General features: G+C 35.7%; 1 protein-coding gene across 2 annotated transcripts in view; it reads right to left on the minus strand.

Moving 5' to 3' along the window:
- Positions 1-150: 150 nt before the first annotated feature.
- Positions 151-13,643, minus strand: part of LOC113056128 (DNA mismatch repair protein Msh2-like) — a 38,866-nt gene continuing 25,373 nt past the window's right edge. Inside the window, exons 1-16 of one of the 2 annotated variants that reach the window (XM_026222665.1) lie at positions 7,355-7,624; positions 7,001-7,149; positions 6,626-6,913; positions 5,935-6,081; positions 5,702-5,851; positions 5,479-5,612; positions 4,427-4,626; positions 4,221-4,330; positions 3,995-4,118; positions 3,755-3,905; positions 3,570-3,667; positions 2,595-2,840; positions 2,272-2,476; positions 891-1,138; positions 634-803; positions 151-542 (exon numbers count right to left, since the gene is read on the minus strand). In XM_026222665.1, the coding sequence (XP_026078450.1) occupies positions 360-542; positions 634-803; positions 891-1,138; positions 2,272-2,476; positions 2,595-2,840; positions 3,570-3,667; positions 3,755-3,905; positions 3,995-4,118; positions 4,221-4,330; positions 4,427-4,626; positions 5,479-5,612; positions 5,702-5,851; positions 5,935-6,081; positions 6,626-6,913; positions 7,001-7,149; positions 7,355-7,562 (2,811 nt within the window). In that variant the 5' untranslated portion in view covers positions 7,563-7,624 and the 3' untranslated portion in view covers positions 151-359. Of the gene's footprint in view, positions 543-633; positions 804-890; positions 1,139-2,271; positions 2,477-2,594; positions 2,841-3,569; positions 3,668-3,754; positions 3,906-3,994; positions 4,119-4,220; positions 4,331-4,426; positions 4,627-5,478; positions 5,613-5,701; positions 5,852-5,934; positions 6,082-6,625; positions 6,914-7,000; positions 7,150-7,354; positions 7,625-13,643 lie in introns of those variants that run through there. The other variant, XM_026222666.1, reaches the window with a different exon arrangement.

Genomic DNA, 13,643 nt, shown 5'->3' on the forward strand with positions numbered 1-13,643 from the left:
AATTATAATATTAAATTAGCTTTGAGACTAGGTAAAAAATAAAATTGAAAAAGTAAACATTTCCAAACGCATCAATTAGCCGGCGACATTGTCACTAAGCAAAAATTGTAGTTGTGATTTTGACTGACAATATACAGACCATTTTTTATATTTTTTAAAAAGTTTATTATGAATTTATGATTCATGACAGTGTGATTCAACAATTTGCAAAATAACCTGAAGGAAAAAAAAATTAAAATTAAAAAGGATGCTAAAATGGAACGTTTTTCTGATCTACTATAGATTATATCAATTTCCATTATACATAAACAATTTTACAGAAATGTTGGACTTTAATCCACTAAGCCAATACTCAGCCCTTAGGCTGAAGTCAGTTTGACTTTGGCAGAACGTGACACTATGTCATTAACAAAGTTATTGTTTTGTCCGATGACCTCTGCCTTGAGTTTGCATAGCTCCTCTTTGACAGCCTCATCAGACATGCTTTCAGCAGGCATTGATTTAACCTTAGCCAGGAAAGCCTCGATGATCTTCTCCCCCTCCTATTGGTAAGATGACAGCACATCAATTTAACTGTAAAAGTTTCATATATTGAGCTGCAGAGCGAATGCAAACATTTCTTTCAAATCTCACCTGTTTCTCCAGGCAGCGTTTCTTGGCTTCGGGTCCAGCTTCTTCCCCAGCTCTTGAGATATCCTGGAACTCCTCAAGCTCCAAAGCCTTCTCTCTTGCATTAGCAATCACATGCTTGGGGAAGTTAGCAAGCTCTGCCACATGAATCCCAAAGCTCTGGTCACAAACGCCTAATAAATCACAAACATTAGACACCACCAAACACAATGAAAAGATGAAAAAACAGTTTTTAGAAAAACGTTTCAAGAGACACTTACCCCTTTTCACCTTGTAGAGCATGGTGAGAGTGCTGTCTGTGGTCAGGGCAGTGACGTGGAGGTTACGGACAGTGGGAACCTGCTGTGCAAGCGCCGTCAGCTCATGGAAGTGAGTGGCAAACAGGCAGAAGGACTTGAGGTGGGTGGCGATGTACTCTGAGATTGCCCAGGCCAGACCAAAGCCATCGTATGTGGATGTGCCTCTGCCCAGTTCATCAATAATGATGAGAGAATCCTCTGTGGCTGATCTAAAGTGTCCGAATACAAAACATGACATGCATTCACTACAAAAAAAAAAAAAAAAAAGTAAATGGGGGATGGGCAACTTCAGTCCTGGAGGATCATTGTCCTACAGAGTTCAGTTCCACCCCTAATTAAGCACACCTGCCTTTAACTTTCTAGTGATCCTGAAGACCTTAATTACCATATTTTTCTGACTGTAAGTCGCAACAGTCCAAAAATAGGTCATGATGGGGAAAAATATATATACAAGTCGCACTGGACTCTAAATCGCATTTATTTAGAACCAAGAGAAAACATTACCGTCTACAGCCACGGGAGGGCGCTCTGTTTTCAGTATAGACTACAGGAGCACTGAGCAGCATAGAGCGCCCTCTGGCGGCTGTAAACGGTAATGTTTTCTCTTGGTTCATGTCTCTTAGTTCATTTCTCTTGGTTCAATTCAAATTAATTTTGATAAATAAGTTGCACCTGACTATAAGTCACAGGACCAGCCAAACTATGAAAAAAAGTGTGACTTATAGTCCGGAAAATACGGTAGCTGGTTCAGGTGTGTTTGATTAGGGTTAGAGCTAAACTGCAGGATAGTGGCCCTCCTGGACCAAATTTGGCCATCCCTGCTGTAAAAATATCAAATGTGATTATAGTGAGGCATCTACAATTGAAGCTATTGGCAGTTTCTGGAGGATTTAGAAACTGTAGGATATTTTATAAAATCACTCTTGTTAAAACGTGCATATTTGAGTGGTAAAAAAGTATTTTAATATTCATGTTTTGCCTCTATTCACAACAACAACCTGTATACAATTGCATTTGATTTAGCTTAAAGGGAAAGTTCACCCAAAAAGGAAAATGTTGTCATTTACTCACCCTAATGTCCTACTAGACCTGCATTTCTTTCTTTAAAATACCTTCTTTTATGTTCCACGGAGTATTGTTAGTAACTCAACAAGAAACTGTTACCAACATTCTTCAGAATATTCTTTTATCTTCCACAAAAGAATCCATTCAAGTTCAGAACGACATGAGAGTGAGTAACAATTTTCATTTTTGGGTGGACTGTCCCTTAAACTTGTACTGAATGCAGAATATTCTTTTAAGAATGATGGGCATACAAAGCATGTCAAATTTGAGTTCTGACCGAAGAATAGCAGCCGTCTCCAGCATCTCAGCCATAAATGTGGACACTCCTTTGATCTGGCTGTCCCCAGCACCCACTCGAGCGAGCACACAGTCCACCACACTCAGCTCTGCCTCATCACATGGCACAAAACAACCAATCTGTGCCATCAGCACGATCACACCTACTTGACGGATGTATGTAGATTTACCCCCCATATTTGGACCTAACAGTATAAATAAAAATTATGGATTAATGCATTTATGTCCATGAAACTTCCATTTAATGCTATAACTCTACCCACGAGCTCATTTTTAGTATCCTCCTATCAAATAAGAACTTACCTGTGATGATATGAAACATCTCCTCGGCCCTAGCGAAGGTGACATCATTGGGAATGAAAGCCACATCATCTTGGGCTTCAACACAGGGATGTCTTGCTGCCTTTAAAACGAGTTTCCCTGACCCTTTCTCTAGTATTTTAGGCCTTATGTAAGGCACTGGGGCAGCATGGGACACCACAGCAAAGCTCACCACTGCATCCAGCTGAGCGATCACCTCATTCAGAGTCTGTACTGGATCCACATATCCTATGGTACAAATACAGGATTATTAAACTCTTCATTCTCAATGTGCCAACAACCAGATTGCTGAAAACAGTTTAATGTTAGAGACCAAAACGGTTAATGTGTTCAATACACATTAGGAGCTATAAACATTTATGGATTACCACAGGAAATAATTTAAGACCATAAAACTAGGCCACTAAGTCACTATGAAATTAAAATAGGCATTTTTATTTTTAAGGAATACTGGCATTACTTATCAAATATACATGGGATGGCAGCAATTAGCCACCTCAGACGATCCAATCAATTTCTAAAATGACAAGAATTTCACAATAAGGAAAATAAATTTCTGTTTCAGGTTGACATTAATATTTAAACGCTTGTATCCCAATAATTCCTTTGTTCCTGCATGATATGAACTGCTGAGATATTGATGTCGGTCATTTATAAAGTGTTTTCTTTCATAACCGTTTTATCTTAGCTAGTCTCATTAACACAATGTTTCAATCTGGTCTCTTTGAAAACAGCATGTTAAACGTCTTCCAAATGTATTTGCATGTTTTAAACTTTTTGTTTTAAAACTGGAATTTTATATTTTGAAGTTAAAAAAGGGCACAATGTGCTGTATTAATGAATTAATTTTTTACAGGTGTTTTACTGTACATCGAACAGAACATTCCTTCATTAAGGAAATTAAACCACATGGAAAAGTTCAAAAACCACAACGAACAAGCCTTGAGTGACTCTCACCAGCAGCTATGCTGATGATCTCTTTGACGATGGCGTTCTGAGCCTCTTCATACTCTTCTCTGCTTTTAATGTACTCTTCATTCAAAGAGCTCAGCTTACTGTGAACAAGAAACAACCCCGTCACTCACTAAGTCTAGTCATTACCTGCTCCAGTATTTAAACATCTCACTCAACATCTCTCTTGCCTGTTAGTGAATCGCACTCCGTTCTTTTGAACATCTAAAGTAGTGAATTTCTTGTTGTTGCGAAGACTCTTTTCTTCTTTGCATGTGACTCGGAAAAAGTAACCGATCTGTGCATTGGATTCAAGCTTCACAGTCTTAGCTGCTTCCAGCCCTAAATCAAAATAAGCAAAATTGGTTACCAGTTCAGCGCTAAATTGTTTAATAGGAAATCAATTTCATTGCCATATTATGTTCACTTACCCAGTTCTCGAGCCGCACTGTTCAAGGCAGCCTGCATGGCTTTCTCCAAACGATCCATGTTCTCCCTGAGCTCAGTCAATGTGGGATCAAATGAGGGTTTCACCAGGAACTCATGATGCTCAACCTGGACAAGGAAAAACAAGAGTGGCATACATTTTAAGAATTCCAACTTTTAGGCAGAGCAACGTAGGAACGGAGCTTAAAGTGTGTAGATGACAAGGCAGACCTGGTTCATGTCCAGTGTGGTTTCAATCATCTCCTGAAATTTGGAGAAGTCAGAGATGAGGTCGTTGAGGGGAGAGATGAATGCTGCGTGCAGGAGGACCTGATGTTTCCCTGATCAAAATACAGCTGTCACTCATTGTGTTGCTCCACAACACATTTTGTTGTGTAAATGCAAACTAGAAGGTTAACAGGCAACATTGTGCTCACCATTGTATCTCTCCAACGCCAGCACCAGACTCGGCAGTTGTCCCACAGCTTGATAGACCCTGTAACAGTCTTGTAAATTAGAGCTTTGACGCTGGAACTTCTTTGCCATTCGGTTCAGGTCTGGAAAACGACGGAGAAGATCCTCCTGACAACTCTTCCTTAGCTCAGAGTCCTCCACAAAAGTCTCCACAAGATCCAGTCTGCACATCAAAACCACAAATGCCGAATGAAGTAAAAGAAAAAAATAAAACCTCTATAATGTTGAAAATATGCTACATCCACAAGATACTTCAACTTGATCAAGAAAAAGAGCTGCTGTGTCTATTAATGTCAACTGACACTATAGTTCAGTTTTATCACTGAAGTCATTTATTATTTAAAAAAATATTTAAGTAATTATATTCAGCAAGGATGCATAGAACTGATCAAAAGTGACAAAGACATTTATAATGTTGCAAAAGACTTATTTCAGATAAATGGTGTTCTTTTGAACATTCTTTTCAAAGAATCCTGGGGAAAAAATATCTGAGATTTAACAGAAATTGTTAGCAGCACAACTGATTTACAAAATTGATAAATGTTGAGCACCAAATCAGCATAATAAAATTATTTCTGTAGGATTATGTATCACTGAAGCCTGGAGTAATGGCTGCTGAAAATCCAGCTTTGCCATCAGTGGAATAAATTACATTTGAAAATATATTCAAATAGAAAAGAATAATTAAGTTGTAACAGATTTACATGATATTAATATATGATATTATAAATGCAGCCTTTGTGAGCATAAGATACTTCATTCAAAAATCCCACCATCCCTTAACTTTTAAAAGAGTATAAAAGCATTAATTATAATCTCAATGTATGCTGCAGCAGTTCAATTCAAATAAGCACAAACAAAAATGATATCAGCATTAGGGAAAAATTTAAAATCCTCCCTTAACAACTTAAATATCCTATATGATTCCATAAATATGTAATGTATCAAACCGAATCAAAGACATTTCATACCAATTTCAAGATTTAAAGTTATATGCAGCAGCAAAAAATATCACCTTTCTTCTATCTTGTTTTTGTCAATGAGAGGCTGTTTGATCCACTGGCTGACCAACCGCTGTCCTTGTGGGGTACGACATTTGTTTAAGAGGCCTGCCAGAGAGTGTGTGCCTGTAGCATCATCACAGGAACCCTGAGAAATCAGAGGAGGAACAAATCAGAACTCACAATAACCCTCCATTGAAGAAATTTAATATTTTTGTCTTTTAATTGACTTTTGACCTGGAAGAGATTCAGTGCCTGCACAGCAGCATTATCCAGACGCATGTACTGGTTGAGGTCAAAAGTGGTTATCTTGAAGGAACCAAAATTGGCCTCATCTGAGAGAAGCTCCAGGTATTTGATGACTGCTTGTAAGCAAGACATTGCAATCTGGAAAAAAGCAATAACCTGATTGAATCACCTGGTCAAGCACCTGACATGACACATTTAACTTGTGCTGCAGAGCCCCAAACCTGTTTCTCCATCTCTGGAAGTGCAGCACTGGACACAGTCTCTCCCTTATGGGCCTTCAGTAGCCGATTCAGATCCTGCACAATGTCTTTGGTTGTGAACTCAGATTTCTTCCTGTCTGTGAGCAGAATGCCACCACGCTGTACCACCTGAGTTAAGGACAGAAACCAGCATGTAAGATAAATGATTATGGTTATACGATCTTGTTCTAAGGATGCACCAATATTAATTTTACAATTATGATACATAATTGATACAATAAGCTGCAGATTATTTTTGTTGTTTTTGTTTTGGTGTATGATAACCAATAAATGGCCTATACTCAAATTCAACTGTTTTATCAAAATAAACATTTTTAATTTATACATTTGAATTTAGCAATCACAGCAACATGATGTAGAGTACAGCAAATTCTATAAATTTTGAGATTTATTATTTTACATTACATTTAAAGAGGGCTTCATTCACCACAGACAAGATGGGCTGTTAATAAAACCTGGCTGTCTATGCAGTAGAATACATTTTTATACTTTATTTTTATTCTGTAACTGAATACATAAATAAATAAACTCAGAATTCTGAGAAAGAAAAAAAAAATCAGAATTCTGAATTTATATCTCAACATGACTCCAATATATTGTGCATCTCCACGTTGTTTAATAACACACTACCTGGCTTCTATAAGCAAGTTACCTGTTTGAGTTTCCCAAGGTCTCCACCTGCATCTCCTCCAGGAAGCACACACTCTTTGGGCCCGATCTGCACAAGAAGAGCCTCCAGATTGGAAAACTGGTCATTGTCAGGGAATTCACAGACACCGAGTTTCCTGAGGGTGCTGTCCACATAGCCAACACCAACAACACGCTGTCCATCGGCCCCGGTGCCAAGACGAACCCCGACAACACCAGCAGCTCCCTCCCCAGGCCCTCCTCCACCGCCAAATAAAATCTCCTCAAACTGGGTCAGATTTCCTGGAGACGCCTGTGATGTAAAACACAGACATGATGAAACCAGGAGAGGTGATATACTGAGAAACATGTTATGAAAAAAATTAAGAAAGTAAGATACCTTGTAAGATATCTGCCAGTCATGTTCTTTGCTACTCTTACTGGCATTCTTGTAAACCTCCACCCGGTACTGTCTGACCAGCAGCAGGTCCCTCACAAATGACTCAAAGTTCATCTTACTGAGAACCACACTCTCCAACCTCTTATTTCCTGCGTTTTGAAAATATAAATCACCTTTATTAGCCATAATCATATATTTCACAATACAAACATAATTTTAAGGTTGATAAACTTTTAATATAATGATGCCGTTTAATATGCATGGCATATATCTTCACAATAGAAAGAAACAAAAAAAGATATTTCTTTAATGAACTGACTGTTTTATGAAATAATTCCATAATCAACAGCCAACCTGTGCCCAGGTTTTTGATGACTCCATTCGTCTTGAAAACCTCCTTGGCTGCAAAAGCTGCATCTTTTCCGTGAACCGTATAATAATCGTTTCGATCAAATACTCTCACGGTGGTGTCTGGTTTCTCTGGCATAGAAAAATAAAAATTCAGAAATCCATGCTCAGATGCACTGTCCATGGAAAGATTTTGTTTAGGTTGCACCGCCATGCTGGAATCTCCCGCCACCGCACCGGCACGCCGGGAGGGTCAAAGGCAAACGGGGCGGAGTTAAAATGACGACAACATCCACACTTCAAATAAAGAAGGGTTATTTTGTAATATTTTGGAAAGATTTGGAATTCTCTATTAACAGAAAAATTTAAGGTATGATAGAAATTTGTATATTTTATGTAAGTTTTTATACAGAAAACGAAAATTTGAATAGTAAAGAACAACATATTATACAATTGTTTATTTTGTTAGGAAAATCCCATACACATAAGAAAAAATGGGCTCAATGTAAACCAAATTTTGTACATTTTATAAATGACTTCAAATTATATATAAATCTCTTGGAACAAACAGAAAACAAAAAAGCACTGAAAACATGTAGCCTAATGCTCTGAAATCATTGAAATGTATGTAAGTTTTTTTCTCTCTCTCTTTCTATCTCGCTCTGTTTTCTCTGGCAGCTAATGTTAATTTGATTATCTGAATATGTAATACCTCATGTTCTTGTGGCACTGAATTAATAAAGCATTAAAAAAAATGGTTATTTTGTAATTACATGCTCTCTTTAAAAGATGTTACTTGAACTTATTCACACAAAATAAAAATGATTATGTCGTTAACTTTTACATTTTGCAATGTAAATATTACATTCAAAAACTAAAATTTGCGAAATGCATACCAAAATTTATTTTTATTAGAAATTGAATATTTGAAAGAGTCTCTAACGCGAATTAATAACAAAAAGAATGACAGTTGTATTTCAGGGAGGATTTATTATTATTATTATTCTCCCAAACGTTAGTCCTTGATATTGTCCTAAGGAAGGAAGATTATTTGAACTATTGTTTAGTTGTTTTTATGTATGTTTACTTATTATTATTAATATTATTATGTTATTTATTTATTTAACTCTAAATTCTGTTTTACAGATTAAGATTGTTCTTTCTTGTGTATGTGGACTCAGTTGTTAAAATTGATTGTAATATTCAATAATTTCTTCAATAAGAGTTATTTTTAACAATTATTTACATGGCATTTGTGAATTTTGTGGATTGGGAAAAGAAACAAGTCCTCAGTTGTTCTACCATTATCTCAATTCAACATTAATCTGGAAGGATTTGGAAATGTATTGGGAATATTGGCATGTGTGGTAAGAATTAGAGTATTTGATGTGATATTTTATTTGTGTTTTATTATGTTTGCACATATGTACAATTATATAATTTAAATATATTTAATTATGTTATTTAATTAAATAAAATTTTAATTTAAGTGAAAAGTATTTTTTTATCACAATGTTATTTACGTTTTATTATTATTATTATTATTGTAACCATTTATAAAACATTAACTTTCTGTTTTCTTGTCCAAGAAGGTGTGCACAGATTAATGCTGTTTCATTTTAATTATAAGTCTTTGTGTGTGTTTGTGTGTGTATTGGATCGAGAGAGCAACAGAAAATAAATGATAAATTCACAAAGAATGAATGAAGGAATGAGTCAATGAACAAATAAACATAAACACATTTTATTAAAAGAGAACTGAGAATAACCTCATGTTACGTTTATGTAATATTATTAGAAGTATTATTAAACAAAAGCCCTTTTTCCAGGGATTTACTGACTTGTATTTATACGACACTGTTGTTTTTTAACCTGCTGACGTAGCTCCCATAATCAACTGAATATGCTTGAATCACAGCTAAAACTGATTGAAAATAGCTGTTTTGCATGTGTCGGGTTAATCACAGACCAGCAAGATCACATTTAATGATGGTTATTTGTTTCATTCCCTGGGACAAGATTACCATCCATTCTGTATGAAGCTGTAATTAAAGGCCTGAAAATTTGAGCCCTCAATCTGAGTTTCACTCAAACGAATGAGCTTGTATAAAGCTATGGCAAATAGCTGAAAAGCAATAGTACCTTTAAGCTTGCTTCAAGTGTTTGACAGTTTTGGAACCCAAGGTGTGCTGAAGTTGCAATAGCAGGTAAGTGTCACTTGGTGTCAGAACTGAGCTGGTGAGGCCAGAATGAAAAGTGATCCATCTCTGCAGGGATTCTACATGAAAGACTCCTTATGTAACAGCCACTTCAGCTGTGTGCCTTCCTAAAGTACCTTCACTTCATTTACTGAATGAACAGTCCTGGGAATCAAATGAGGTAAACATTTGATCTGCATGTGTAGGAATAGTCAAGTAATGTGTATATTTGCCAACATGTGTACACACACGCAACCTTGTTTTTCTGAAACGTAAGTCACTCTCCAAACTTGAGAAAACAGGTTGAAAGAACAAACCAAAGCTGAAGAGGAATCATTATTCCATCTATTTTATCAGTTCTTTCCCTTCACTCATATGTAGGCCTATCAGTTATTATCTATATACAGTTGTGTCCTTTTTGAGGTTCACCCAGAAATTAAAATTCTGTCATCACGTATTCACCCTTATGTCATTCCAGATATGTATGACTTCTTCTGTGGAACATAGAAGATTATTTGAGAATTAAATAAATTCAGATAAATACCTTTTTTGATCTAATGAGAGTCGCAATGGTAACCAAAAGTGTTTACCCAAAGAGTTGTACATTTGCAATGACATGAGGATGAGTAAATATTCATTTTTGGGTTTACCTTGCATCCCATATAACTATGCCTTTAATATGACACTTTTATTTTTTGCTTTCTCTTTCAATCAAAATTCAGTCAGAAAGTGTCTTCTGTTGAGAGTTGAGATGTGCACAGTGGTGTGTGTTCAGTGTAAAAATAGGTAAGGGATTACCGACTAAAATTAAAGGAATAGTTCACCAAAAAATTAACATTTACCCAATGGACTAAGTAATGTTATGGATAAGTGTTCGGTTAAGTAGGCTATGTTACAAATTAATATACAAGGAACTGCCACTAATAGTGTATACACATGCCAAATTATATATGTAAACAACCTGTATCTGTTGCAGTCCAAATAACATATTAGAGATATTGTTCTCCTATGAATTCCGTATGGGCCGAGTGAGAGTGTGTTTGTTCTCTGCAATGTCCTTTTGTGGCGGGATGGCCTGCTTTAATGGGGGTTGCAGCCTGCTGCAGCGCTCTGGATGTTGGCCAGATGCAGTGGTCTGACTGTTATTGCCGTGACATGGCAAAACTGGGAGCACTGCAGAGGAGTAAATCATTGAGATGTGGACCGACAGATTTTAAAGTACCCTCTGTTGAATTGAGAATATACCTGTCATCACTTCTAGTTCAAATAATGGTAATATGTGCATGATCTCAAACTTATATACATGCAGAAATAGTGGTGTAGTTGGTGTAACTGTAAAACAATAATCATTAAGACCACATAAAAAGCCATAAAGAAGCAAAAGAGAGAAATAAAGAGAAACAGACAGATAGATATAGATATAATAAGCAGTAATAGTGGTGTCATTATTTATATCCTGAGTACATGCATTTAGTGCACAAGAACATGTTAATGATCCGTTTTCAGTGCCATGTTCATATATCTGTATCATTGTGTTTAATGTCAATATCTTTTATGACACTAGTCCAGACCATATAACATTATTATTGCAAGACCATAATAAAAATGTAAAATTACTGTTTTATGCCACTTTTCTCTGTTGTAATACATGCACACACAGTATGGTGTTTGATTTTCTAAAACTATCTAAATATATTGTATAAGTAAACCAGCAATACTGGTGTCAATAACTGTACATCATCAAGACAAGTAGACAGTGCTGTAGAACAAAAGGCCGCAAGGAGCAATAAAATGATTTCTGGAAGAACACAATACAAGGATCAGCCAAAAAAAGCTATCAATTGTTACTTAATTCGGTCATATGTCGGTTATTGCTCTTGTCAGCACAATAGATGTGCATATTTAGTCTTCCCATTGTTTTCTGTTAAATGGCATTTCAGTAACTTGGCCATCAGTAAGTACTGAGTGTGAGAAGTCAAGTCTTGCATATCAGATGTCTAAAATTGGGCTGTCTGGAATAAAAGAGAGAGCGAAAGAGCGGGAGAGAAAGTCTAAAAGGTTAAAAATAATGTGGAATTCATCTTGAAGATGCATATATTGCATGTGTATTCTGCTATTGTGTTAACGTACAGATACAATCTCTAATAAAGAACAGATGAATAAATATACAGTTTGTTCTCTATTAAGCTTACTTTTCAAAGTGTGTTAATTATCTGGAGCGTTCTGTAATGTAAGATAGGTCTCACTAAATACATTAAACATTAATACTGTACTGTATGTGAAACTGAATCCTCTGCTGTACTTGAATCACAAGACACAACAATACTGATCAATAAAATAGTCATAGCATATTAACTAGCTTTAAATTTTATTTGTTCCCTTTATCAAGCCATCTTGTAAAGGCATTGCTTTTTTACCATTACTAGGTTAGGCGACTTGTTGCACTATCAGTCGTGATGCACTTTAACCTATGTTTAAGCATTTTATTTGCAGCAATTAAAGCTATAGTTGAGGTTTATTTTAACCATGGTGCTCTACAGCATATCTGCAAAGGGCAATAAAGAGGAATGTGACGTAATTTATATTCACTGTAGACAGAAATCAGTGCTTCTAAATCTAATCCTATTCAGTGTTGCAGTCATGTATTCTTTGAGTCTTATTATTGAATGTATTGTTTTGTTTACACAATGGCTATCATAGTTTATTATGTCACTTCTTTAATAAATAGATTATGTCAACTTGAAGAACATTGTGGACTAGACTGCACTATCTAATAAAATTACATATAATCATTTCAGTTATGGAGATAGCTAAATCTCTATGAACACTAAGCACCAAAAACCATCCATAATTTAGATTCTTTTTTTAATATCACTGATCTCTTAAAGCTCCTGATGTTAATAAAATAAAAGCCTATGTTAGCCACAAAATACTATATTTCTGTTCATTTAATTCAGATTTATTTATTGTTCTTATTGAGAAATCTGACAGAGATGGTAGATTTTGTGAACATAAATCCCCTTTTTAAATCAGCTTTATTTCCAAAGATACGGAGCTTGTCTGTTATGAGTCAAGATTCAAGCTTCTTTGAATTCTACAGTGGTTTCCCTAACAATATCTGAATTGAATTTTCCAGAATTTAATTTGAAATATCCTTCATCCATTCCTGACAGACCATGTCAGTTTGGTATAAATCTCGACCAGAAATATTATGTATCTTTGACATTTTTGTGCAGTTTGCTAACATTGACAACTGATGCCTTTATTATTTGACTACATGATTTTTGGCTGTCATTCAAAAAAGAGAGAGGGAAACAGGTGGATACTCAGAAAGGGAAAGACAATCTCAGTCATGCTATTTTTCCTTTATGTACAGCTTCGACAACACAACCACACATACACAGACACACGTGTACACAGCCACACAAGGGTCTATGTTGGGAAACCGGAGCCTGGTGCTGCTAAGTCTGCCAGCATTCAGTACAAAGCCTCAATGTACATAAAGAATTAATAGGTCTTAGTATCATGGCCCTAACTCTGAGTAAACACCTGAGTGGTCAGGGGCTCTTTACACAAGTGATTATCAACCATCTGTGTCTCACATGGCTTTTTATGGCCTCAATTACCCATTCACAGACTCTGGCATCTTATTACCAGATGTCTTGGCATAATTGAAAGCAGTACCATGGTTTAGCTTTACTCATTTTAAATCGTGAGTACATGAATTCAGTTAAACATGATGATCATTTTTCAGTGTGCTATATTCACGTATTTGCACAATAATATTTATCCTTATGACATTTTATGACACTACAATGTTTCCCTAACAATATAACATTCTTATTGCAAGGCAGTAAAACTTTTTAAATAACTATTAAAGATTAAATCTGACTATTTTAGTCTATAATTTTATATTTTATTTTTAATGTATAGTTTTAGTCAGTTTGTTATGTGCTTTTGTCACTTTTTATTAGTTTTTCTCATTGACAAGTTCTATTTAGCTCTAATATTGATTTGGTTTTTAGTTTGTTTAAGTTTCACAGTGTGTGTGTGTGTGTGTGGGCATGTTTTTGTGTCATATCAGGACACAACTCTGT

This window comes from Carassius auratus, chromosome 37 (genome assembly GCF_003368295.1).
Source record: "Carassius auratus strain Wakin chromosome 37, ASM336829v1, whole genome shotgun sequence".
NCBI classification, from domain to species: Eukaryota; Metazoa; Chordata; class Actinopteri; order Cypriniformes; family Cyprinidae; genus Carassius; species Carassius auratus.